The sequence below is a fragment of the Phalacrocorax aristotelis genome, chromosome 12 (genome assembly GCF_949628215.1).
Source record: "Phalacrocorax aristotelis chromosome 12, bGulAri2.1, whole genome shotgun sequence".
NCBI classification, from domain to species: domain Eukaryota; kingdom Metazoa; phylum Chordata; class Aves; order Suliformes; family Phalacrocoracidae; genus Phalacrocorax; species Phalacrocorax aristotelis.
Genome location: NC_134287.1, coordinates 20,015,524 through 20,041,879, shown reverse-complemented (window position 1 = coordinate 20,041,879; position 26,356 = coordinate 20,015,524). Strand labels below are relative to the sequence as shown.

Here is a 26,356-nt window from a genome sequence, read left to right as displayed (position 1 = left end):
ATGTTAATGTTTGTGTCAACCTGAATAGTTAATGTGCCTGCCCAGGAAAGATGAGGGGGAATCTACATGCTGAAAATGGAAATTTTACTTTTGCTTTTTGCACAGTGCCTTGTCTGGAAGCTTTCATTGATTTTTTTGATTATTGCTTGTGGTTTAATGAAAAGAAGTGAAAGAATCCTGTGTGAGTCCCTTTTAATAGTTCCAGATTTGAGAAATATTCTGAACTCAGCAAGCTTGATCGTAATCTTCCAAAGAATTGCAAGCTCTTGTCCTGCTCTCCAGGGAACCAGCAACTCATATTCTATTCCTTCTGTGCCTTTCTTTCTGAGTTTTCCAGTTTCAGTATGTAAAAATGTTAGAAGGAAAAGAGGGTGCCATCTTAAGCCTCTTTATATTAAGTTTCAATATTTTGTGCTTAATAGTGTTAGATTGCTGTTCAGCAGTATAGAGTATTAGTCAAGCTCCTGACTGTGAAATGCAGATAATTAATTGAGGCTTTAATCTTTGAGTTATTAGTGGAAAGATCCTCACTAAGTGGAATTTTTACAATCATACTTGTATTTTCTTCTCCAGGAATTTGAGCCCCTTTTGTTTTATTAAACCTTCTTCCTCTTTGAAGGAATCTTTAGGATGGTTTAAATAAACAATACGTTTTACCCACAGTTAGAGGCATACACACTTGGAAGTGGCTCAAAACACTTGAAAAAATGTAATATTAACTCAGATGTTCTGTCTCTGTTAAAGGTCAAGGAACACTGTAGAAATGGTATATTCTCAGCCTTCAGGCTATCTCATCATTTGTTGCAGGTTCTTTTTGTTTTAGTTTGGCTGATCTATCAAAAGTACAAAAATGTGTCTAGCAGATACCTGTTAAGAGCTTTAGTCAGTGTATTTCCTTACGGCCTCATCTCCTAAAGCAAGGCTGTCTATTGGAGTAGTTGAAATGTTGGCAATTACTTGATTGCGCTATTAATTATCTTCATGGAAAGAAAATACGGGGTAGTAAAGGGCCCTAGCAAGGGGCCTCTTAATCTTCCAAAGAGCAGCAATTATTAGCTGGAAATACAAGCCACACTTCACATTAGAACAAAGGGATTACATTCCAATACATGGACTAATTAATCATTGCAACAGTCAAGCTAGGGAAGTAGATCCTCCATCTCCTAGACATTTCAGACGAATGCATGTAACTTCCCCTAGAAGAAATTCAATACTTGGTCATAATCTGGGAAAAAATGGACAGGAGACTGTCTGTATAAGACATTAGAATAGATGTTCTAACAGTACCTTTTAACTTCTAAAAGGTAGGGATGAGTAATCTGTCTGCAGAAACGTTTCCAGTACTACTACTATTAGGGAAGTTCCTTTGCTGTTAGGACATGTCTCCATCATAAAAGGCTATGGTGGATAAGAACCAGATGCTGCCTGTCCTCCCAGATTCCTACCCCTACCACCATGGTAGAAATGACCCTTCTTTCAAGTCAGTCTTTCTTCTCAGGAGTAAGGTTGCTGAGGATTAAGGTGAGGATGGGTTCTCATCTCCCCCATATATTAGCTTGAGGTAACGGCAGCATATTCTCTTCGCCACGTCACGTGTTCGTGTTTTTACAGTCACATAGCACTCTAGTTTGCAACTGGGTTTTTTCTGGTTTCTTGTTGTTCTGAATTGCACTTTAAAAGGCCTTTCTTGAAAAGTATTTTCTTTGGCTTCAGCTCTTGGGCTTTCCCTAGAATCATGTGGGCTCCTGTAAAAAGAAGGGAGTTAGCTTACCAGCTGGCCTTTGTCTTTCTTCACCAAACCTGATTTGGCATTTGCTAAAAGTTTTTGTGTCCTAGGAGGATTCACAAGAGGGATATCATCTAGAGAAATTCTGAAAGATAATGTGTTCTGCATTGTCTATTGCTCAGCATTGCCAAGAGAGACAAAAAACAGTGGAAACCCCCCACATTTAGGCTCTTCAATTAGCATGCTGATCCAGCACGACTGTTTTGTTGTGCTTCATCATTATGCAGATCACATCTCACCTTCCCCTAAAGCTTCAGTGGAGCTCAAAGAAAATTATTAAAAACACCTTGTATGAAATGAAAGTTCTGATTAGGTTTTGTTTCAGGTGCGAAACCTGCTCCTGGGATCTGCTTCGAGAGAGTCAATTCTGCAGGTGATCCTTACGGCAACTGTGGCAAAGACTCCAAGAGCTCCTTTGCGAAATGTGAACCCAGGTAGGGTCTGTCCCTACAAACACAGGAACAGATACAAGGGTGGTGGGAGAGGGCTTATAATATTTAAAATTATTTAATTAATTTTGGTTTTGTTTATTTCCTTCAGAGATGCTAAATGTGGAAAAATTCAGTGTCAAGGGGGAGCAAATCGACCTGTAATTGGTACCAATGCTGTTTCCATAGAAACGAATATCCCACTTCAGGAAGGTGGCAAGATTCTGTGTCGTGGTACCCACGTGTATTTGGGTGACGATATGCCCGATCCTGGTCTTGTGCTGTCAGGAACCAAGTGTGAAGACGGAAAAGTAAGGTTCTGAAATACTCCCAAACACGGAGAAGGTCACTACCCTCGTGCTGCAGAGTACTTTGTACTAAACTGGTTTTTGCTTTGGGATGTTTTTTCCGCCCCCCACAAAAGAATTGTTTCTCAGGCTCACACTGAATCAGATTTTTACTCCTTCCTTCTTTTGGCCACTGTTCTGGATTGCAGATTTGCAGATGCAATGCAAGTCGCTGAAGTTTATAACTGATTTTCTGAGGACAGTCCCAAGTATCTGTCCATGTAGGCTAGAGGTTTTCTGCAAAGTAAGTACAGCAAAACACCTTACAGGATAGTTAATGAGCTTCTGAAGAGTTCAATGTATTCACTTTCCCAGTGCCTGTAGCATTGCAAAATTGCCATTAACTTTGCTTTAGGTTTCAAAATGTATTCTATCTGCTGATTATGGTTCCCCCTGCTTTTATTTTTCCTGCAGGAAAAGCTCGCTCCCTATGCACTATTAGAAAAATATAAACCTATTGACGTTCAGGCGCCAAAACTGATTTTTGTACTTTGTGAATTATTGGATGTGAATGTAGTCCAAATTTCATATGGCTGTTTTATTCTTAGTTTTTCTTCTGTGAGAAAAGGAACAGAGAAAGATGAGAGACAGCCATGAGTTTACAGGGGGGCAGGAATGGAAAAGAGTCCAAGAACTACTGAAATGAAGAAGGTTTCTGTACCCTCGGTGGATTACTTGCAAAAAGAAAAACAAAAGAAAGTGCTTTGATAATTTCTGGTAAATTCAAGTAAGCCTCTGAATTTCTGAATACTTCTGAATTACATTGGATTATCAAATTGCATTGGGAACAGGTTTAAAATACATCCCTAGTGAAACTACAGTTCTATTACAGGAAAACAACCCTTACAACATTTCTAAGTCAATCTGTTCTAAAATGCCTTTTCAAAGAAATTTCAATGCTGGGAAAGCACCCCATTATGTTTTACTAATGAGTATTTAATTTTTCTAATCTATCTAATCATACACATGCATACTATAGAATACACAGGCTAATACTTACGAAATTGTATGTTTTACTTTGAGGACATTAGTGCATTTGTATTATGGATTAAGAATATGAATTTAAATATTCTTGAGTTCTCTAAGCTGAAGCTACACAATTTGAAATGCAGCCATTTTAATGTGATCAAAATTCTGTGCGCTACTGCACTATGAATATTTGAATTGTGAATACTGCTGTAATCAGACCATATTCTCTACATGCGTGCATGTTGATGCCAATTCACTCTAATTTCCTTTCCATTTTTCCTTCTCCCGAGGGGATAAGTGCCCTGATTAAGCACCCCTGTCGTCTCCTTCAACACTATTCCTTGCTTAATGCTAATTATTGTGACTGACTTTTAGTACTACTGAACTGAACTGCAGTTAAACATGACCAAAATTGTGCAGTGATTTTTTTTTCTACTTTTTTTTCTTTTTGGTCAATGTAGCACAGTAACAGTTATTCCAGTCCTAATTTCTTCTTTTTTCAGTTTTGAGTGGAATAACTTCTCCTTACCGACATCTTCATCAGTCATTTGATTGTTTGATGGTGTTATTCAATGGTACTAGTCTTGCTTTACCTCAGTTTTCAGCTATATTGGCAGATTAAACTTTACCCATAATAACTGGAAAACAAAATGTTTGAATTTTATTATTTTGCATATGCCATTTGTTTAGTTCCTTTTCCTGTAAGATTATTATTATTACACTTTAAATAGAGTTGGTTAATATTTGACACCAAAAAAATTGTTTAGCTTGGGAAAACTCTTAGAAAAGTCTCAGTTTTGCTGCAGAACAATGATGAGCCCAAATATATTAATGACCTCAGTTAAATATTCAGGCTGTCCTGGGTCCAAGTTCTGTACTAACATGAAAACGTATTGCACGACTGACGTAAACAGAACTATGCTAATTGACACCACGAGGGGACCTGAACCTTTCCTTGAGGAATCATCTGCTGCTGTGGAGACATGAAAAATGCAGCCAGATGAGGTACCTGGAAGAATCCTGCTCAATGCATTCCTAGTCCTGAAAAAATGCAGATTACTGGGGTTTTTAATTGGCTTAAAAAAAAACCCAAACCCCAGCGGCTCACCACTAGTTCCACTTCAGTGAAACTGTGAGTGTTTATTTACACAAGCTCAGCATATCGACCAAATATGAGCTATGTCTGCAATTCAGTGTTGGCCAGGATGCCAACCGAGAGCTGAACACAGCTTCCACAGATCTGGACCTAAAAGACTTACAAAGGCATAAGAAGGCAACAACACCTAATTCTGGGGTCCTTGTCTTTTTGTCGGTGTAGCCTGGTCACCTCAGCACGTGCACTGGGAAATCTTTAGCTGCTAAAGAACCACAGATGGATGAGCAGACGTACAGAGAGGGATGCGGTGCCTTGTGAGCACCAGCCGTTCTGTCCCTATTAAAACTCCTTTTCTCTTGTTTTGCAGATTTGCCTTAATCGCCGGTGCCAGAATACAAGTGTTTTTGGTGTACATAAATGTGCGATGAAGTGCCATGGACGTGGAGTAAGCGTTATAGGAACGCTTTTTTTTCCAATCAGTCAATAAACTCTGGACAAGAAATCACTTTATGTAATAGATTTGGGTCTGTGATTGTAATACGTGTCAAAGACACTGCAGTACTTTTTTATTAGCTATTTCCATTTCCAGCGTCCCATATATGAACTGCAAGAGATTAAATTATTTTTATTTAACAAAGAAATATTTATCAAGTAGTAATTATCTTGTTCTTAATTAACAGGCTGGGTAAAAAGGAATTTTGTCATCTTCAAAGCAGTTTGAAGTCTAACGTTCTTTCCTGAAGAATTCCCATTAACATTTAAAAAAATACAGGTTCTATGTGGATACAGAGCAGTTAAAATACGCATTTGAATTGAGAGTCAAACGGAAAAACATTGTCAAAAGTATTAAAGTAAAACCATATTGATGAGTTTCATGGTATGAAAGTGGTGGAGGATGAAAAAGTGGATGATATCAGTTAATAATATCATAATGTTTTGAAACCTAGTTTATATTATGAAAATGTTAATTATGTCAAGCAATGCCCTGATTTGCCGATGATCTGTTTGTTTCTGTGAAAAGCTGTGGCAACAACATTGGAAGACCCGCAGGAAATTCTCTGTCCTCTCCTGAGAAGAGATTTTAATTTGCTTTAACTTATTTTATCATCCTGCATTTGAAAAACTGTGCAGTGTTGATGGTGCTGCACGTTACTGCGCTGGAACGAGTGCCGGCTTAGACTGGCATCTTTATGTCTGTACGATGGGGAATAGCCTCAGTAGCAAAAAATAACCTCGTGCAATTGTGGACTGGAACTCCTGTAGCACTTTAATTTAAAAAATAGTGCTTAACAACTGATATTTTTAATTACCTTGCTGTCTTTGAAAAATAAATCTTTTGGGTTTCTTTGCATTTTACATGACCACAGTCTAGGTTATGTGAATGATATTTTAATACTCTGCAGACACAGCCAGTATAGTCTTTCAGAAAGTCTGCCAGCTGACCTTGCCAGAAAAATACATATTTGCAAACTCCTGTGAACTACCTAGTGTCTTACCGAGAAACCCATTTATTAATCTGCTGTGTGGTTTCTCTGCGGTGGTGGTAGATCAGTGTTAGCACAGGATTTAGGACCATACTGACATCCAGCCCTAAGCCCAGACAATTACTTAAAAATCAGTTTGAGCAGCTACATGTGACCTTGCCATCTCTGCCCTGTGCAACGAACTTTTGGCCTGTTCAGTTCACGTATGCTGTCAATACAGCATGGAGCTTTGGCCTCTGTATTAGTCGCATAGCCACTACTCGGGTGGTAGCAAAAGGAAATAAAAAGCAGCCCTTCTTTTGATGGGTGTTTGGGACTCTGGGACCTCCTGAGAAAAAAGCCACGAGTCTACCGGCTCCTTCTGCTCTGTGCAGTGGGAACAGGCTGATGTTAATAAGGGACTTGTGGCCAGCAGGGCGAGGGAGGTTCTCCTCCCCCTCTGCTCTGCCCCAGTGAGGCCACATCTGGAGTGCTGCGTCCAGTTCTGGGCTCCCCAGTTCAAGAAGGACCGGGAACTGCTGGAGAGAGCCCAGCAGAGAGCTACGATGATGCTCCGGGGGCTGGAGCATCTCCCTTGTGAGGAAAGGCTGAGAGACCTGGGTTGGTTCAGATTGGAGAAGAGAAGACTGAGGGGGGATCTCATCGATGCTTATAAATATCTAAAGGTTGGGTGTGAGGAGGATGGGGCTGGGCTCTTTTCAGTGGTGCCCAGCGACAGGCCAAGGGGCAACGGGCACAAGCTGGAACACGGGAAGTTCCCCCGAACAGGAGGACAAACCCCTTCCCTGTGCGGGTGCCAGAGCAGGGGCACAGGCTGCCCAGAGAGGCTGTGGGGTCCCTTCCCTGGAGACATTCACACCCCGCCTGGACGCGGCCCTGTGCCCCTGCCCTGGGGGTGCCTGCTCACGCAAGGGTGGGACGGGATGAGCTCCAGAGGCCCCTTCCAACCCCCGCCATCCTGTGAGTCTGTGACTTTGGAGCTCTCTTGTACTGCAGGGAGCATTTGGTAAATCAGGTCTTGCTAGTTGTTCCTTAACTCGGATTAAAACCACCAGACCACTGAGGACCGTATCTTTATAGACAGTACAGGTGTGAAATCAAAGGGAGGGTTTACCCATCCCTGATTCCAGTTTCACTTGCTCTTCCAGCAACTGCTTCATCTTAGAGCTGGGGGATCTGAGCAGCGGAAAAATCAGTATGCAGGCTAGTGCAAGCCCTTGATGGATAGGAGTGTTCAAGTGGGCTGACAAAGCTTTACAGCCTTAACAGCGTAGAGAGACTCCTGTTCCTGTGAAGGCAGAAGGAACAGAAGTTAGAAAGCAGATAATGTTGTTGCTGGAGGCAAAGAGAGAATAAGACTTAAGAGTTGTGTGATTATCCTTACATTATTGAAGCTGTCAGCTGGTGCAACTCAAACGATTACCTGCCAAATAAATAATGCTTTTTTTAGGATCCCTGTTGCTCTGTGGTGTCTTGCACTCAGAGTTGCTCTACGCCATCTTAGCTGTGCCAGTAGGTGGATACCAGTACATCCCTTTCCTTCTATAAGTTTTATTTCTTTCAGATGTCTCGCCATCTGATTAGGAGGCCTTATCAGCCACTGCTGGTCCCGGATGTATAGGGGAATCTTTTTCACGTTAGGTCATTTGTCTTGTTTTGCAGGTCTGCAACAATAAAAAGAACTGTCACTGCGAGGCCGACTGGGCCCCTCCCTACTGTGACAAGCCAGGGTTTGGTGGCAGCATGGACAGCGGGCCAATTAGGCAAGCCGGTTAGTAGTAATTCCTGCTTTACTTCTTGTTGCCGTGATAAAGAGTGGAAATACAAAGTGTCGTCTTGTAAGCAATGACCTTATGAGACCGGGAAATAAGTCAGTAAATCAAACAGCTTAATCCAAACACATTGGCAATAATTTGAAAATTTAGGGAAGCAAAACCAAGGCTAGCTGAGTACATCAATTTTCTTGTATAACTAAAGGCACGGTGGTCCTGGTGGGTCCTTTCTATGCCTTTATTTTTGCCTTTCTTTTTGCTTTTTCTTTTTTCTTCAAGATGCATGGTCGTGTTTAGCAGCTGACTGCAATAAGTAGGAAATAGCATTGATTTAAGCCGAGGATGAGGAGCTAACTCCCACACTTGAGCTAATCCTGTTGCCATGGTAGACGAACGTTGCAGTACTCTTGGATTCACCTTGAGATATGGCAAGCTCCAGTGTTCTCCACTGAGTGCATCAGGATAGAACACATTATTGTACACATAACCTGCTTCTGTCGTTATGTGCCTAATGAAGAGTGGATATTGCAATGATTATAAATGCAAAATTAGTGCATAATCCAAAATTTATTTGCTATTGTGCTTCCAAGGAGGATCTTCTGTATTGTGGAAAAGAGCAGATTTCTGATCAGACCAAACAGAAGCTACATTTTACAGATAACTTCCACACATTTACCAGAAGTTACCCTCACGTATGATAGTCATAGGAGATGCACATTGTCTATAATTTGTATTTCAATTCCCCCTTGTTCAGTCTGCAGAACATTGGCTATAGTATCTTAGTTCACCTTTGGCCAACCTCAGAAGCAGTTATTTCTACACGTTATGAATTTTATAGGATTTGGTGATCATCACGTGCCATTTTTTCTCCAGAGTACTGTAACATTAGTGATTTCCACAGAGATGTTTCTGAGTTAGGTCTGAGCAAGGGACAGGACAAGCAGTCTACTCACATATACATATGTAAATGAAAACTCGCTGCAAAATGATCTGCATGTTTTCCTATGAATAATGCTATTCAAAACCAAAATGGATTGTATTCTCTACATGCCAGATCCTGCTATGAATTGTAATACTGGATTTATGACACTACGGTCATTTCCATGACAAAGCTTCACATTATGATTTCACTGTTGAAAGATCTTTTATTTTTTTAAAGTACCTACCAGTCGGTAAGATAGCAATGAAAATGCGCTCAGGCACTGAACAAGTGTGATTACTTGTGTGTTAAATGTTTTCTTTTAAGATTTGCTCTAAAGCATCACAGTCTTTTTTCAGCTTACCTGAAAGCTAAGTACCGAGGGAGCTATAAAATATATTAATACCGTGCTGCACAGCCAGCACTAACTGGAGAAGACAAATGCAGGACACCTTTGATAATTCTTGCATTTTGTGTTGTGGAAGCTAATTCTTCAATTTAACAGCAAATTGTTTTAACAATAGTTTAATATAGTGTGGTAGTTTCACCATTTTTCTCAAAAGACAGTGATTCAATAATACTGGGAATAAACAAATACGGAAATTGCTAGAGGAACTAATTTTCTATTGCTGACACTTGGATTTAAATAAGAACACTTGATAGGGTGGTTTGGATTATGATCCGAGGAGTTTGCACATCTCTAAATCAAATTACAGAAGGATTAGCATAATAAAATACTTTCATCTTAGTCAAACAAGGCACATGGCCTCATTAGTATTTAGTAACTGACTTTACCCAGCTGACTTAGAATAAATGTATGTGTTCGACACTACATTTTTCTTACAAAGAAGCCTTTAATATTTAATTCTTAGGTAGAGAAGTTAATTAATTTAAATTGCATAATCTTAGCTTATTAATTTTATCAATCTTTTAGCAATGGTGGGGGATTTAGTCTTCCACAGTGCTATAAGGTAAAAAGCAAAGCCCTCCGTGCCCCATCAAGGCCCACGTGTAGTTTGTTCAGTGTTGCCGACTGTGTTCACCAGCATCCGAGTGAGCTTAGGCCAGTAGATGAGAGCCAGCTGGCTCAAAATCAGTCAGGAGAAGACTGAGACAGTGATGATCGGTTACCAGAGCAAAGATTAATGACATTTCTCCTACTGTGGGAGCATGCATTTTTTAGGTCAGCAGTCCTGAAGAATCACAACATCCTCTCCTCCAGGCAATGCTCATATCACATATCCGTAATGATCAAAGCTGCTGCTTACCTCTTCCGAAAAATAAGGCTTTCTTTCAGCTGCAAGTCATCTAGTCAGGGTTCACCTCGCTTAGGTCCCAGCAAGGTGCTTAAAGCAGCTTAAAGCACTCTGAAAACTGGAACAAGTACAGAAGGCTGCAGCCCCTCGCTAAGCAGAGCATCCCTCTGAGAGCACACAATGCCGCTGCTGAAGGCTTTCCTTCAGCTCCTCGCTCGCCTCCAGATTTGACTTGACAGCCATCTGGGCTGGACCACAGCAGTCCAGATTTCAGACTGTTTGCCCAGTGTTAAAGCACAACGAAACCCTTAAAATCTGGCTATAAAGGAGCTAGGGATACTGCTTAGGTTTGAGGGACAGAATGTTTAAAATCTTGCACTTTACCAAACCGTGGTCTAGGCATTTCTGCCCCTTTTCTCCCCCACTCGGCCTCTGTCTCCCTCCCTTCCGGCAGCAGGTAGCCCATGAAGAAGGTGGTGGTCAGCACTGTTACAGCCATCGCCCTCTGGGTGTCTGGATGAGGCCAACAGCCCATACACCTCGTGGCTCCATTTGCAGGTGACAGCCTAAGCAGGACCTGAACATAGGTACAGAGAGAGTTCGTGGAGCTGTTCATGTTCGGACCCAGATATCTGACTCGAATAGAATAGAAAAGTTCATCTGGAAGAGACCTACAACGTTATATTTTCACCAGTTTTCCCCCCGTGTTAAATAACTTTAAAACAGAGCAAAATTCAAGCGTCAGGCTAGAAGAAAGAAAGAGTTTATTAGCCTTTAATTCATACTTTATTCACTTCACCTGCACTGCCGTGAGAAACCCGGGCCAGGCAGCAATGTCCTGCTCCACCCACACAACACATTTCAGCAAAGATGGCTCTTGATAAAAATTAACTGAATGTGTTTTGTTGCAGATAGTAAGAGTTTAACCATAGGAGTGTTGATAACCATTCTGTGCCTTATCTTTGCTGGATCAATCATGTACCTGAAAAGGAAGACTTTGATGAGATGGCTGTTTACAAGTAAAAAGACAACAATAGAGAAACTAAGGTATGATCATGTTCCCTGACTAGACCCCAATAGCTATTAGTAGAGAGTAGCTGTAAGCATGGCAGCTCTCATCTTGACATGCGTCACAGCACGGCAGGGATACGTTGGAAAGAGCCAGCCGTAACAAAAATATTCACCAGGTATTAACCGCTGTGTTTTTCCTGGTTTAGTTTCACTTTATTGATTGTCAGTAAATAATGTAGGTTTTGGTTTAACTATAGACCTCTTTTCTTCTGTAGCAAAAAATTAAGAAGTGAAGGAAGTATTGCCTTTGTTTTCATTTGCTTGAAATAGTTTAATTATGTTGCATAGCCTTTTATCTAAACTCAGTTGAGTGAGCTGAAACTTTCATATTTGAGGTCATTACTGTTTAAATGCTAGATTCATTAGAATAGTCTCTTGGGTGTTACAAAGCTGCATTTCCACAGATTGCAGAAGCTAATTTAACAGACTACTGATTTCCAAAAAATCAATATTTATTTTTATTCTTGCAGGAGCACTAGACAGTTTTTACTTTCCTTGTTTACTACAAAAAGTCAGAAAGTCCTTGCAAAATCTCATGCTGAAAAAGGGCTACTGTTTAAAAAAAAACGTTATAAAGTAGAATGTTGTGTTCAATAAATATATGTTTGCGCGGCAGGTCTGTGAGTCCAGCAAGACATTCCAGTTCTTCTGAGCCTAATCATGTTCATACCACGTCCCTCAGTAAAAACCTCATCATAAAGCCACAAAATACAAACGTACAAAAAGTGAGTCCCTAAATAATTTTAAAAGGGGGGGTGGGGGGTGGGTGTAGAAAAAAGCATATTACATATTTTGGATCTCATTTCAGTAATTTATTATAACCAATTATTACATGACCTTAATATCTTGTAGAACTAAGAATATGTAAAATGGGAGAAGATGTAGGTTTCAAAACACATTTATGGCTTCCAGGTTTTAGGCAGGTGGAAGATGCCAAGTGCAGAAAAGAAATAGTTTAGTCTCCAGGACAGAGCCTGCCGGCTTACACCAGAGCACTGCATTAAACGGTGAAGGATTAGCGCTTGAGCAGGACTCTGGAAGGTGTTAATTGCTTCTCTGGTTGCAGAGGTGTTGAAGGTAGATGAAAGCATAGTATAAGAGAAAAGCAAGTGAATAACATAGATTCTAAAGTAGTAATGCTTATGTCAACCCTTGATGTTTATAACTTTTTTGGTTGGGATGGGGTTGTTTTTACAGAGAGATGGTCCCAGACGCCCACTGCCGTATCAGATCATTGACATCAGTAACCCTGTGAAGACACACAATTTGCCACAATTAAAAACACCGCAGCGAGTCCTTCCACCCCTTCCCCAGCTGCCGTGTCACCATGCTGTGCCTGAAAGACCCTTGCCCGCTAACCCTTCGCTGAGGTTCTCCCAGGTAACCACTGATTTTCTCTTAGCTTCTCTTCTATTTAATACTTAACGTGTGAGTATCTGCATGCAGTGAATAGGAACGAAGTGTTTTCTCATCTTTCATACTGGCCTTTTTCCACAGTATTTCCTTTATACTTTGTACAAGCTTAGAAATGCGGCTTAGGCAATTTCAGAAAGACATATTAAGTTCCCATTTTGCTCATGAAGGTTGTATTGGTTTATGCCAACTGAGGCTGTGATCCTAAAATTTAGGATCCTGAACTCTCTTTTCACCATGTAAAAGACACAACAGTATGAACCACCTCCATATTACACAGGCTCATCTTGCCAGCTGCCCAACCGCAGGGGAAACTGTTCAGTCTGTTAGCAAGGTGCCAAATAGAGTGATATAGTTTGGGAAGGCAAGCTGCAGGTGTCTTGCGCAAGAGCAAAAGGAATATTACCTGGACGTGCTTCTGTTCTGCTGGGAGGGGGGTGTGAATTACATGGGAATTTTTCCAGCGCACAGATCTGAAAAGCAGACTTGTAATTACGCACCCCTCTCATGTAGACGTACCTTTGATTGCAATGTTTAAATCGAGCTGGTAACCCCTCTTTTTTTTTTTTTTTTTTTTTTTTTTGATAATAAGATGAATCTCAAGGCGATATCCAGGGAAGATGAAGTTGTCTGTATTAAACTGTCATGTTTCTTGTCACTGGCTTCTCTCTTGTGGTTGCATTGGTAGCGTGACTACGTCTAAGCAAAGGAATCAGGCACCCAGCTATTTCTGGTTTGTAGATATTGTGCTATTCTGGATATCATACAAGACTAACATGAAGTGAATGTCGTTATCAACAGGCTATCTTAAACGAGTACCACATTGATTTGGTGCACATACTGCAAATCCGTACTCACAAAGCTGTGTCTTGAGTGACTGGCCCTATCTGTAGCGCCTAGCTAGGATGTCGAAGGGCAGAGCACCTTCTTCACGCAGCAACCCTGTGAGCTCCACTGAGACGCTTTCCCAATGATTTATAGGTGCCTATGGCGATGAGAAACAGCTGCTGAAGTGCAGTGCTTTGAAAAGCGGTTGTAAGAAGAACACAGAGACAAAAAGGGGTGAGACAGTGCTGAGCTGCCATGGCAGTGTGCTTACGTATTATGACAGCAGAAAAAGTGTGTCTAGTTTTAATTTTGTCTAAGTCTGAACATTGAATGACTCAGGTTAGAGCAACTTTTCTCAGTGTGACCAGTTTATTAATCACTTTCAAAGTATTTAAGCTTTTTCTTCTTCCCTTTTCCACCTTGCTAGTTGTTTATTTTCCATCTCAGGGAAATGGGAAATACCGATTCTTTCTAAAATCCATTTTACAGGAAATCTGAAGTAGTATTTGTGTTGCTTTTATCGTTAGCTCCAGTGGCTTTGTTGTTTATTATCTTTTATTCCTTACAACATTCTGAATATGTCACAGTGCTCAAAGTTCAGATTTTAGGTGCAAGTGCTTTTCCGTTTCTTAATCAAATCATTCCTTTAAACAACAAAAAAAAAGAGATTTCTTCTATTTCCTCTTATCTAGCAACTTTCAAGCTTACACTGTCTTCCGCTTGAAGACAGATGGAGAAAAGGCTTTCCAAGAAAAAGTAACCACTTCTCATTCTGACGGTGCAGCTGTAGCTGCCCCAGCCTGTCATCGCACATCAAAGCCGCCCAAGGCATCCCTTCAACTCGTGTTCCTAAGGGCCCTCCCCTTCAAATCCCACATAAAGTGCAAGGTAGACCTCTAGACCTCTAGTACTATCATTACCAAAGACTGACAGGCCTGAAACTGCCAAAAAGCTTTTCAGTTTGGCTGCTCAAATTAATTGTGATGGTTACTCCATCAAGCAAAATATCGCCGTTTTCAATTTTCAGTTGCTGCATGAAACTGAAGTAGGACAAACAGGGGATCAACTCAGGGAACCTAGTGAATGAGCAAGAATGGCTTCTTTCAGAATTATGTCCATAACCTCAATTCAGGACTGCCAGAAATAACTACTTTTTATATCCTAGGGACACAGAAAACACTGTATGGGAAGAAAATCTTTTCTTCTGAAGTTAACAGTTTTACTCCCTCAAAGCTTGGAAGAAGTAAATTAACTTGAGAATAGTTTTGGTCTAGTTTATACAGACACTACTTAATATATTGCTTCAGCACTCTCTTGGAACTGCATCCATCAGGTCATCAAGAGGAAGCACTTTAAAAATCATTGCTACATTCATAATATCATCCAGATGCTCAATACTGCAGTATAGTGCTGAAGAAGAGTATCTGAAACCATTCACTGTTTCTATGGCTTCACAGCTGCCTCCTCCTGCTTCTCCCTTCTGAGAGGTATGTTTAAGCACGAGCTACTTTCCAGCTGCCTCTGGGCTTCGAGCAGGGGATGGCTAAGGCACAACATACTCAGACAAGTCTCTTCCCCTCTAGTGGCTGTTGAAACAGAAATGAATGGATTATTACTTTGCTATAAAATTTCCTTTCAGATGTAAGTAAAATAGTAAAAACAAAACAAAACAAAACAAAACAACAAGAAACCCAAAACAAAAAAAACACTTAGCAAATGAACTGTTGCAAAGTTTAACATTTAACAGTCTGATAAAGACTGATAAAGAGCTGCTTCTTCTTTCAGATGCTCTCGCAAGGCAAGCACACTTTATTTACGGGCCGGATTCACAGCCAATATAAATCAGCCCAGCACCATTGAAAGCAAGGAAACAGTGCAGGTTTATACTAACCGTGGGTTCAGTCTATGCATTCTGATTTGATCACTTCCACTTGGTTTTGTTACTGCTAGCACTCACTTGCTGCCTCTGATACTGTCATCATCTTATTACCAAAATATATCTCATATTTTACAGTCATCCTTATTACAGGAAATACAGCTTGGTATTTTTACTTTTTCCCCTGTAAACCTAAGCTGGGCTCACCTTCTGCTCATTCTACCACAGTTATTCTTGCTAATACCTCTCCTATGTCACCTCAGCCTGGCTTTAGACACAGAGGGCTAACACAGATTAAGTTCCCATCTAAAGAGACTGCGGAAGACACCCCTTCCCACCCAGTGCATATCAGGCAAGAACCTTTTTCCCGTTGCTTATTTAAAAAAAAAAAAATCAGTGAACCAAATTCAAGCTTCATGCACTTGATGCCTTTGTAGCTGCTCAATATGAGAATTGTCTTCCTAGCAGGGCTGTAAAAAGAGATCATGACAATATTTCAAACAATAATTCCCCAAATATAGGCAGAATGCATTAAATGCTAAGTTGCTCATATAAAACCAGACAACGAAATCCATCTGTAAACTCTTTGCATTGAAGAGCAGAAGCTCATAGGGAGGAAAAAAATCATGGGCTGGGAGAAAGGGAGAGAGATGAAGCAGGGAAGCACAGCCATGGTGGTACTATCAGCTGTACTGGGGACTTGCCAGGATGTCCGTTTGGATTCTCCTGAGGCACATAAAGAATATAAAAGACCATCCTGAAATCAGTCTGGGAGAGGGGATTTAGGTCGTCAAATGTTTTTGCCTCTGCTTCTACAAATGTATGTTTTTCCTGGTGGCCTTTTCCTGTGCTGGCATCTCCTTTCTATGAATTGCTCCTCCATATTGCTTCATCTCAGCCATTATAGACATTCTCCATCTCCATTTTTATCTGCATTCCCTCCCTTTTGTTTTTTCTTCTTTTACCCTTTCTTACCAGCTCATCACATTAGACTTTCTGTCAAGCTGCTTTGCTGATTCCTCCTTAAGGATATTAACTCAAGGATGACATTTTTTACAAGCTCTTGAGGAAAAAAAAGGAAAGAAATATAAATCAGTTGTTGGGCTTGTCCACCCATCAGAGTTCTATTTATAGTCTTATTGCTATTTCAACATACTCCCTCATGTGGAATTCTCCTGGAATAAGAGGACCTAAGGAATTAGTTCGGCTTAGGCATCAAAGATTATCTTAATGCTCAGCCGTGAGAAGATGTTCACTCCACAGCTGAAGAACTGTTCTAGATCAGTACATATGGATTAGCCATTTCAGCCAGCTTCCCCTGCAGAACGGGGGAGAACCACAACTGGGGGGTCCCATCAGTACTTAGCTGCTCTGAGCTTCTCAGAAAGTCAATCATTCCCTACTGTCGGGTGGCGATTAGACATAGGACACAGCTAATAAACAAACAAGGGCAGTTCTCTCTTTTTTCTTCATTCAATCTTACCAGATCTTAAACTCTTCAGACCTTTTTTCCTCTAGACCACTGAGCCTGGATCGGTCCCTGTTTGGTACCTAAGCATTCTGCCAACTGAAGAGTAAATACAAATCATGCAAAAACCATTAGGGACTGATCAAGCCAACAGCCGAATACTCGTGTGATCAGCCTAATTCATGTGATTAATCCTGTAAAAGTACTTGAGGGAAAAGGCCAATTCTGTGAAGGCACTTGAGGGAATAAAGGCTTTATGGTGTTCAAAGATGCATTTGTCGTTTGCTGTCTTTATAAGGCTGATGATTGTATGTTTGTTACAGCTTGTTTTTTAAAATGCTGCCACACTCGCGGTGACGATTCATATACTCTCCCATGTAATAAGCATTATGACTTTTAACGAAGTTATTACAGAAGCAACATAAATTTATATTTTACTGTAGAAATAATTAGTTATTTGAAAAGTATCAGTTTCTGCTGCGATCTAACTTGTTCCAGACTGGTATTTCTCACTTTAAAACACACACATTAAGATTTCATTGTGTAAGAAATTTAGCGCACAAACTAAACTTGAGTTAAAAAATCCTGATGGTAAGATTTCTTCTCTTAATAGTTTTAAGGTTCTAATTCTGTATCATGGGAAATGACCGTGTTTTGAAGAACTTCCTTTGCTCGTGTTTAATTAAACTCTGTGACTTTCAACAGGATAGCCCTATGAGATAAAGCTACAAGGAGTATTTACAAGCGTGCTTGTAAATCATTTGCTAGGCCTGATTATTTCAAGAATATTTGCAATTTCCCCCCCCCAAAGACAGAGCTCACAAACTTATAGCAAAATGTTTATTTTGTTTTATAGTGGAAGTTCTTCTGGATGATAACCGAGACTAATTTTTATTTTGAATGAGAGATCTGGCTATAACATTAAGTTAAAATAAGAACTTTTTTTCATGTTGCTATTTTCATTCACTCAAGAATTAGTACATGTTATGCCAACAGTGAAAAAGAAAAGGGACATTGTATACAGCTTTAAAATGTAGTTTGTGGTAAATTTGAAATTACTTGTGGTAAATTTGAAATTACTACATATGAGGTTTACTTAAGCTCCGTATTTTCTTCTTTATCAAAATGCCTACTGAGAGTTGACCTGCGTTTTCTTCTTGAAAGAGCAAACACTTGCCATGAAAAGTAAGAAAACAAAGGGATGCTCAAAACAAATCATGAAAAGTTGTACTTTATTCACGAGCAATTCATGCCTCTGCTTGTTTTGATTACATCTTTCAGGGGATCTTTACCTAGATTATGCTTGTAAGCTCTTCCTCATCCTTTTTGGTACACTTTGCTAATGAGTGTTATGGCAAACCAATAGTAAAGAGTAAAACTACTTAGAAAAAGCATGACTATGCAGTTCAAATAGTAGAAGGATCTGAAGTGAGTTTTTGGATTTATTGGGGAGTTTTTGTGTGCCCTGAGCAAGTCACTTAATCTATCCCAGTCCTTCAAAATGAAGGCCACAAGTAGACATGTTACCATGTTTACAGTGTTTCAAGGACCACACAGAAGAGACATTAGCTCATGCCTGACAGCAGATGGCTTCTGTTCTTTATTAATGAATCATTTAATTCCACAGAATGAAAGCACAGCAGCATCTCTGAAAAAAATTCCACAGATGCTCCCAATTCAAACTGGACTTGAGCAGTTTGTTTCTGTGGTCATTTGAATTTGCATTTTAAAGTCATTTCTAGTATTTCCATCTTTCTATATAACTACTTTTACAACGTTATGTATTCAGTATGTTGTTTCCATTTACCAAAAATTAATCATCAACACCCCTATAGATACACCCAGTATTTTTGGAGAAAAGAATCAAAAGAAACAAAATCATTAAAATATAGCATTAAACTTTTGCTTTAATTTTTAAAGTGCCTGTTTATTAAAAACATGTTATGGTTTACTCATTTAAACATATCTGGTCACAGCTACTCTTGAACTTCCCTTCAATTTAAGTCAGTTGTTGCTTTGTTAAGTATTTATGTCAGTTCCAAAGACTAATACGATCTTATGTTTTGTAACAGGAAAACCACAAACCAAACCCTCCTCGGAAGCCTCTGCCAGCAGACCCTCTGACCAAAGCGCGCTATAACGGCGCATGCACAGCACTGCCTGGACACACAAAAGCCCTGCCTCACGTTACTCCCGTAAGGTTGGTTCTCCCGATCAAAAATGGCTTGATTTATAGCACTCCGTGCAATGACAGGTCTAAAATGTCCTGAGCAGCCATGCCCTGCTGTAACTACTCCTGAGAGCTACGCAACAGCCATTTTCTGTTTGCCTACATAAAAGCAGGCGGTATGGGACTAATCAGCACAACTGCGCTGACTTCCACACACGTACGAGAACTTACGCTACGCGTGAAGGGTTGACTGCAAGCATCTGACTGTACATTTGCAAAAACTCCCCAATAAATACAATTCCTTGCAAAAGAAAGGAGTTAATAAACACCAATTTCAAGAGAAACAAAGCTCTTGCAGAAAAAAATTTCCTACTCAGACCACCTACAGAATTAGGCTGAGAACTGAGTGCTGTTAAGATCAACCACCAATAAAAGCAATTTTCCATTCACACATTTCACAACGGAACCTCCCTTGATATCATCTGAAAATAATACCCGAAACATTCAGTAAGTACACAAATCGCACACTTCCGAAAAAAATTATGTTGAAAAAACATAATCTGGAAGTGAAAAAACTACGCCCAACATTAATGGCCATAGTCAGTGACATTTTCTTACCCAATATTCTTCAGTTTCCTACAAATAAAAAGTGAGCTCTAAGGAAGATAAAAGTAGTGTTTTCCACTACAGCAATTCCTAACTAACATTGCTCAGAGGAATTAAAAATAGAATCGAGTTAGTTTCCCAATACTCCTGGCAAAAAGACTGCAAAGAGTGAACTTTGGTTAAGCTGGCTGTCACTCTAGTAAGATATTCTGAAAGTAATAATATTGCAAGCTGACTGCTACAACTTTCTGACACCAACTGCTACTCTATAGCATTAAGTAGCATTTTTCAACAGGTGCAAAATTGATGAGCACCAAAGAAATAAAGAGTTTAAAGAACACCACCTGAAACATTGAGCTTAGCTTGTCCCACTGACCAAAGAGCAATTAACACCCAAACTGCAAAACAGGAGTCTGCTGGCACCGCTTACGCTTCTTGGGATGGGACTTGTGTATACAGTAGCACGTCCGATCTCCCCCCAGGATGAGAGGCCCATGCTACGTGTCTGACGTTAGCGTCGATGACTCTCTCTCAGAGGTTTTACCTTTCATCGTTGTGCCTCAAGCACGACGCTGGCAGTGAGAACTAACAAAAGTTGAAATAACGATACGCTATTTTCTTTCTTTCTGACAGACCTGCTCCTAAGCATCCACCACAGGAATCCAGGTCCAGCAACACTGCTGATGTGAAATGACTAGAAAATTTGACACCTTTATTTTAAAAAGTGAAGACAGAAGTTTGCACTATCTTTAAACTCCAGCTGGAGTTCATTTTTTATGACAATACTTAGAATTTTTAATGTTTAAAACAGCATTATTTTTAAGAATTCTGAGCTACTGCCTTTGGTGCTGTGCTGTGCTATGGTGCTCTGTATACTTGCTCAGGTACTTGTAAATTATTAATTTATGTTGAATATTTATTACAGTGCAGTGCACTGTAGTAGATATTTTTACCATAGCTGAGTTTTCCTAAAAAGGAAGCCTTTTTTGTAATATTTCATTGAACTTGAATAATTCTGCTTTATTGGTCCTATGTAGAGTGTTTAGTTTTGATCTTTAAGGAGTGCTGATACTCATGGATAAATCAAATGTATAAACAACTCACTCTCAATGGTTCGTAACAAACTTTTGAATAAATAACGTCAGGGTTAAAAAAAAAACAACCTCTTCTGGAACATGGTGAAATGCCCGATATCTGCACACAGGTGTGTAACGTATGTATTTAACCAAAGTATCACTCAGTGTTAGCAGTCGTACTGTAACTTCGGATTTCACATTACTGTTTGAAATCGTCGAGAAATCTGTGCTGAAAGAGGATGTATTCACTTGGGACAAGTTCTCTGCCTGAAGAAGTACTGTATGTCATAAAACTGTGGGGTTTTCTAACCTCATTTTCCTCAGACACAGTGTGGTTAGTACATATTAATGCAGATATCGGGCCTTCCGGTGTCATTACCTTTTTGATGCTTTGGTAATGCAGTTCAGCTCTGCTGTGTAAGGTAGTACCATCGCACTATGTTGCATGCCTGTCCTGCTTAGGCTGACAATACATTACATGCAGGGGGTGGGGGGAAGCCCGGCCAGCGTTACAGAGAATAACATTTTAAAAATCAACTATTATACTTATTTCTTTCGCCTCATCGCTCTGCTTATCAACTGTATTTTGCATATTTACTACTGTTTTGTATTTAACTTCTTAAATATTGTTCTGGGTTTCTTAATTTTCAAATCAAAATGCATACAGACTTTGGTTATCCTAAGACATGGAAAACAAATTAATCTTTTTACTATGTGGTAGCATTACGTCTGATCTCTTCTGTACCTTCTCAGTAACACTTCTGAATACAGTTGTTTCACCTATGCTGTAATAAAAACAATATTCAAATATCAGTTGAAATAGAGGGAGAAGGAACTATTACCTTCTGTAGGTTAGTTTCTTCATTGCTTGTAGGTTTTGGTTTTTTAAGCAAAAATAAAAGCATTGACAGAAACTTGGATCTCATTACAGTGTAATTGTATTTAATTTTCCCAGTTATTCCCCATTGTGGCAATATAGCACTCGTGTTTATGGATTATCTAAGTAAACCAAACCAAAGTTTAGTTTGTTGCTGGATAGCAAACAAAACACAAGTAAACGCTGCACAAAGGCATTTCAATTCTTAAAGCAACCCCGACAGCAACAGCAGTGCTTTTTGTACGGCGGATCGCTACAAGACCATCCTGGGCTTGGCAATGCAGCTGAAACCAAAATGATGGTTTTTATGTAGTTTAAATATTTTGTATTTAAAACACTAACTTCTTCCTGTCAGTGGTAGCTTTGTATCTAAACCGGGGCAGCGGGGTGAGGAGGGCATCTCAATCTGAAGTAGAGACATGGTCTCAGTTCTTGTTTGAAAATTCCCATTTTTAGAATGACAAGTCATCGTGCTGTATCAAAACATTTCTAATAACCACTGAAAGTCATAAGCTGATACTGTGAGGAGAGACAGAAGAAGGTGAAATTAAATTACTAGAGTTTGCATCACCAGTTCGAACATCTGAATTTAATGGCACCAGCTCGGGTAAGAGCACGTGTATAAACTTAAAGCTTTAAAGTAAACTTCAGGTGTAAAATAAATGTGACCCAACTATGGAGTCTCGCAGGTATGGAAACAGGAGCATCCACACAGGGCACCCAGTCCAATCCCTGTAACTGCAGCATCTCACCAACACCGAGCCCGGAACAGCCCACAGACCTGTGGACCCGAGCACACCGAAGCTAGGCCGCGTCGCAGGTGGTGCGGGGAACCTGTTGGCCGGAGGGGTGAGCGCCTCTTCCCCCTAGGAAACAACACACAGACAAACGCTTTGTCACGTATGGCGGAAGGCAGCAGAAGGATGATGATAAGGACCCCGCGTAGGTGTCCCCAGTCCCAGCACAGCAGAATTCTTAGATTAGAATGCCCGGTTGGTCTCACCCACTGGCTCACATCCCTCAAAGAGCCCCGTACCTGGCTGTTAGTGTATTCCTGAGCTGACGAACAGCACAAGCATCAACACACTCTGCCTGGTATCACGTATGCTGTTGCTGGAGGAAGAAAGTCCAGCTGTTCCTCGTGGAGGTGTGCGAGGACAACCCTGGCTGCTGCAGCTGAGCAGCAGGAGCCCAGAGGCAACAGGGCACCATTAGTGCAATATCTTCTGCTGCCTTTAACACTTCAGAGGGAGAGCATGCACAGTCCAGGAAGGAATATATTTGAACAAGCTGTGAGCTAACCGCTAAAAACTGACCTCTAAGCAGAAAAACTTATTAACTATCAACACGTATCTGAAACAAGCAGCTGAAGCACACGTACCCAGTGACACGGAATGTAGTTTTACAGTTAAGGGCGCACGATTATATGTATATATCATCTAATAAAGTTACTACCTTATGTTAGACATGGCTAAAACTAGAGATTTCTAGACATTTGAAAAAAAATTCATAATGCCCCATCTGAAACAAGATTAAGCAAACCCGATCAGCCTGTAAAAATGACTACCATTACTTGAAACCAGCACAAGGTATTTACTGGCATGCTACAGGCTGGTTTATCTCACAGCAAAACTAACGGGTGCAATGTATACAACATTCCTATGACCTGGAATCTTTCCGATTTGCACATATGCAAATGTATTTATACATATTCAGATGAAAAATACTACAGGCAGAAAAGAATCTGTAGCTTTTAGAAGGAAAAATAACCCCAAACCCAAGCCATCAAATACTGCTTTTGTTTCGGTGCAGGTTTTTTCCCCAGGTTGTGAACAGCAGCTGGCTGTGTGATGTTTTCATAGCAAATTAGTGTCTTTATGATTAGACATGCGGATGTCATGTAAAATTCCATTGTGAAAACCAGATGAATGGTTTTACATTCTTAAGGACAGTAGAAGCAAAGAAATTACCATGAGATGCACCAGGAGGTGAAATTCAACGTTTGCTGCTCTTTGCTTTAAGTCCGGTCATAATGTATTCATCTCTCTTTACGCTCAGCAAACTTTATCTTCCAAATCACTTTTAAAAGTTAAAATACATAATCCTTTAAATCCTCAGGTTTTTTTATAGTGGTCAATTTATCTTTGTGGGAGAAATCTTCTGAACAGACCATGCTGATGTCTACTTTTTCATTCTGTCGTCTTCTTCCACACACATTTTTCAGCCTCCCACCTGCTCAACGCAAGACACTGGTCTAGGCAAGTCCCCCTCCCAGAGGCAGGGCAGGAGCACAGCGTGCTCTCCCAAAAGCTCCGCACGACAGCGCTGCTGTTGTGCTCATCAGTAGAGCAGTAAGTCCAAAACATCGTCAAAGAAAATGAATATGCAGAAAACAAAAAGAAAATTGCATATTTACCCTCTTTCTCCCCATTGAATCTCTCAGTTTTAGTATTCCGAGATTTTTTTTAAGAGCTATCAATTACCAGAGTAGCAAGATTTTAAATTTTTTTTAATTTCATGGAATATTTTGGGAGCCTTATCAGAAGCTCAGAAAAGAAAAACAGATACATAGCTTCTTTCTTGGTTTCAATTCTGATTTATTCTGATCATTTGAGTACACAATATTAATTCTCTTTTATTAACTTCCATACATATAAGAGTATTTTTAATATAACTATAAATTACCATGTAGCGGTACACAGATTCATTCTTTCTCTTGCAAGCATTGTCCAAAACACAGCGCTCTCAACTCAGTAACGCCAAAGCTCACCCTGCACACAGACCCGCTTCCCACATAACCCTACCGCACATCATTACCAAAAGCTGAAGATGCCCCGTACATTACAGGCAGCTGCTCTTGTCACATACTACGTTTAAGAGAGGAGCCTTAAAAACCTGAAGTGTATTGAGATAAAGTTTTGAACTCTTGGAATTCAGTTAATTCAGAAATCGAATCCCCCAACATCATCATCAGGACAAGGATTACTTTCTTTTCCATTACCCTCGGGTTTTTTCTCCTTTTTTTTTTTTTTTGAAGCAATATGCAGGTATTATGGGTCTGTACAAAGGAATGATAAATTTTTAATGCTTTAGTATGTGTCTAATTTTTACATATCTAAATTTATATCCTTTAATGTACTTAGGAATACACAACTTTCTGGTGCATAGCATCAGCACAAGAATAATTTTATATATTTTTTAATATAATATTAAAAAGTGTTTCCTATGATTGTAAACAAACTAAGAGAAGGAACAGAAAGTTTCTAGAAATACTTTAAGGCAGGCTATCTGAAAATACAAGCATATTTTTTGTTTGGTAAGGTGCTATTGTTAAAAAAATACATTTAGGAGTGGTGAGTAATTAACTGTTTAATATGTCGTTACAGACTGTTGTGGTATGAGCGCAGATAAACCAGCACTCCTTTTTTCATGAAACATTCATTTACGATCCTTCAGTTAAACTTCAGTTTACTAAGCTTTTCCCCATCTACGCTACATAGAGGTTTGTTACCAGGGCAGCAGGTTTTAACTTACACGTGCATTTCTAGCAGAATCTTCCACTCGAAGGTGCTTCAAGCAAACACACTCCGGTAATTCGACAGCTGAACTATCTGCTCATTCTTAAGTACTCTCTCTCAGTAAACACAGTCTCAATTATTTTTGGTGTTCTGCCTACATAATTACCCGAATGGTTAAGAAAATGCCAGTTTCCTCAACATAAAATAAAATGCGCTAAGAGAAAAGGGCATCCTTCTGCGCGTAAGTTCTCACTGCTTCAAGTACACATCAAATAATTAAAAATTTACTATGCAATAGATTGCCTTTTTCTTGTCTGTACCTTTCACTGGCATGTCACCGATACGTCTATTTGCAGAAATTCCCAGGATATTTTCCTTCTATTAAACAGAACTTAAAAAGGAGAGGATTTGCTAAACAGAAGAACATCAGTTAAACCAAGAAAAGCATCCCATTCAGAAAAAAAGCCATTAGCGGCATTGGCTACGCTGCAAACCGAAACCACAGAAAGAGCTGAGCGCAGAGAGGGCACGTACAGAGACGCAGAATATAAAGCGACTACCATTAAGCAGAACGTCTCACAGAGCCGCCTTTGTTCGAGCGATTACAGAGCAGAAATTCAGTACTGCAGAAGTAGCTCACCTGCTTCTCCACAGGCCAGAATTAGCTTTGGGCAAGTACACGAGACAGGTCACTTTTCAAGATTTTAAGTATATGGCATTGAATGGCCCCGCATTAGCTGCGCTTCAGCTGCGTGTGAGCATGCCAGCGATTTTAAAAAGCTTCCAGCTCTCTGCCCCGCAGGTTTTGGCAAATTTGCAAGAGCAGGGAAATCATTACCTGCAGACCCCTTCCACTGTAGAAAATGTAAGCAATGTGTACATACTACTCCTTTTCTTTTACATTATTTCAGTGAGAATGACCCTGTGGGGAAAAAAAGAAATACCTGATTATGCCATATATTAGATAATGCTTTATTTGGAGGAAAGGGCCCTTATTTTATTAAATAAAGCAACTTTAATTTTGCATTTTTCAACACTTGACTTTGCAATCTCGATGTTATTTGATACAAAGACAGCTAAGACTACTTTTTAAACCCTGAAAACACAGAAATCATACCTTACGGCTAGCCTGAGTGTGCCTGACCACCCTTGTTTGTAACATGCAGCAGCAATAGATGGCCTTCCACAGGCAGCACTGGGTAGAAGGCAAAGCCAGTATTTGATTATCAGCGGCACAGATGCTTGCTGCTCACAAACAGGCTGCAGAAATCCTGCACCTTGGCTCCACCACAGCCAGACTGACTTTCTGACTCCCTCCCCGTCTCTGTGACCCAGCCCAGGTCTCTGCCTGACGTTCCCAGTTCCCAGGCAGCAGGTTTCTGGTCTGTCACCTCCT

At 40.1% G+C, this 26,356-nt stretch overlaps 1 protein-coding gene across 2 annotated transcripts in view; it reads left to right on the top strand.

Annotated features, from left to right (window-relative positions):
• The window catches only part of ADAM12 (ADAM metallopeptidase domain 12), a 190,411-nt gene extending 168,921 nt beyond the window's left edge, over positions 1-21,490 (top strand). For both annotated transcript variants that reach the window (XM_075107644.1, XM_075107645.1), the window contains exons 15-23: positions 2,112-2,220; positions 2,327-2,525; positions 4,994-5,071; positions 7,773-7,881; positions 10,969-11,104; positions 11,745-11,853; positions 12,326-12,508; positions 18,786-18,913; positions 20,123-21,490. In XM_075107644.1, the coding sequence (XP_074963745.1) occupies positions 2,112-2,220; positions 2,327-2,525; positions 4,994-5,071; positions 7,773-7,881; positions 10,969-11,104; positions 11,745-11,853; positions 12,326-12,508; positions 18,786-18,913; positions 20,123-20,183 (1,112 nt within the window). In that variant the 3' untranslated portion in view covers positions 20,184-21,490. The remainder of the gene's footprint in view (positions 1-2,111; positions 2,221-2,326; positions 2,526-4,993; positions 5,072-7,772; positions 7,882-10,968; positions 11,105-11,744; positions 11,854-12,325; positions 12,509-18,785; positions 18,914-20,122) is intronic.
• Positions 21,491-26,356: the final 4,866 nt, after the last annotated feature.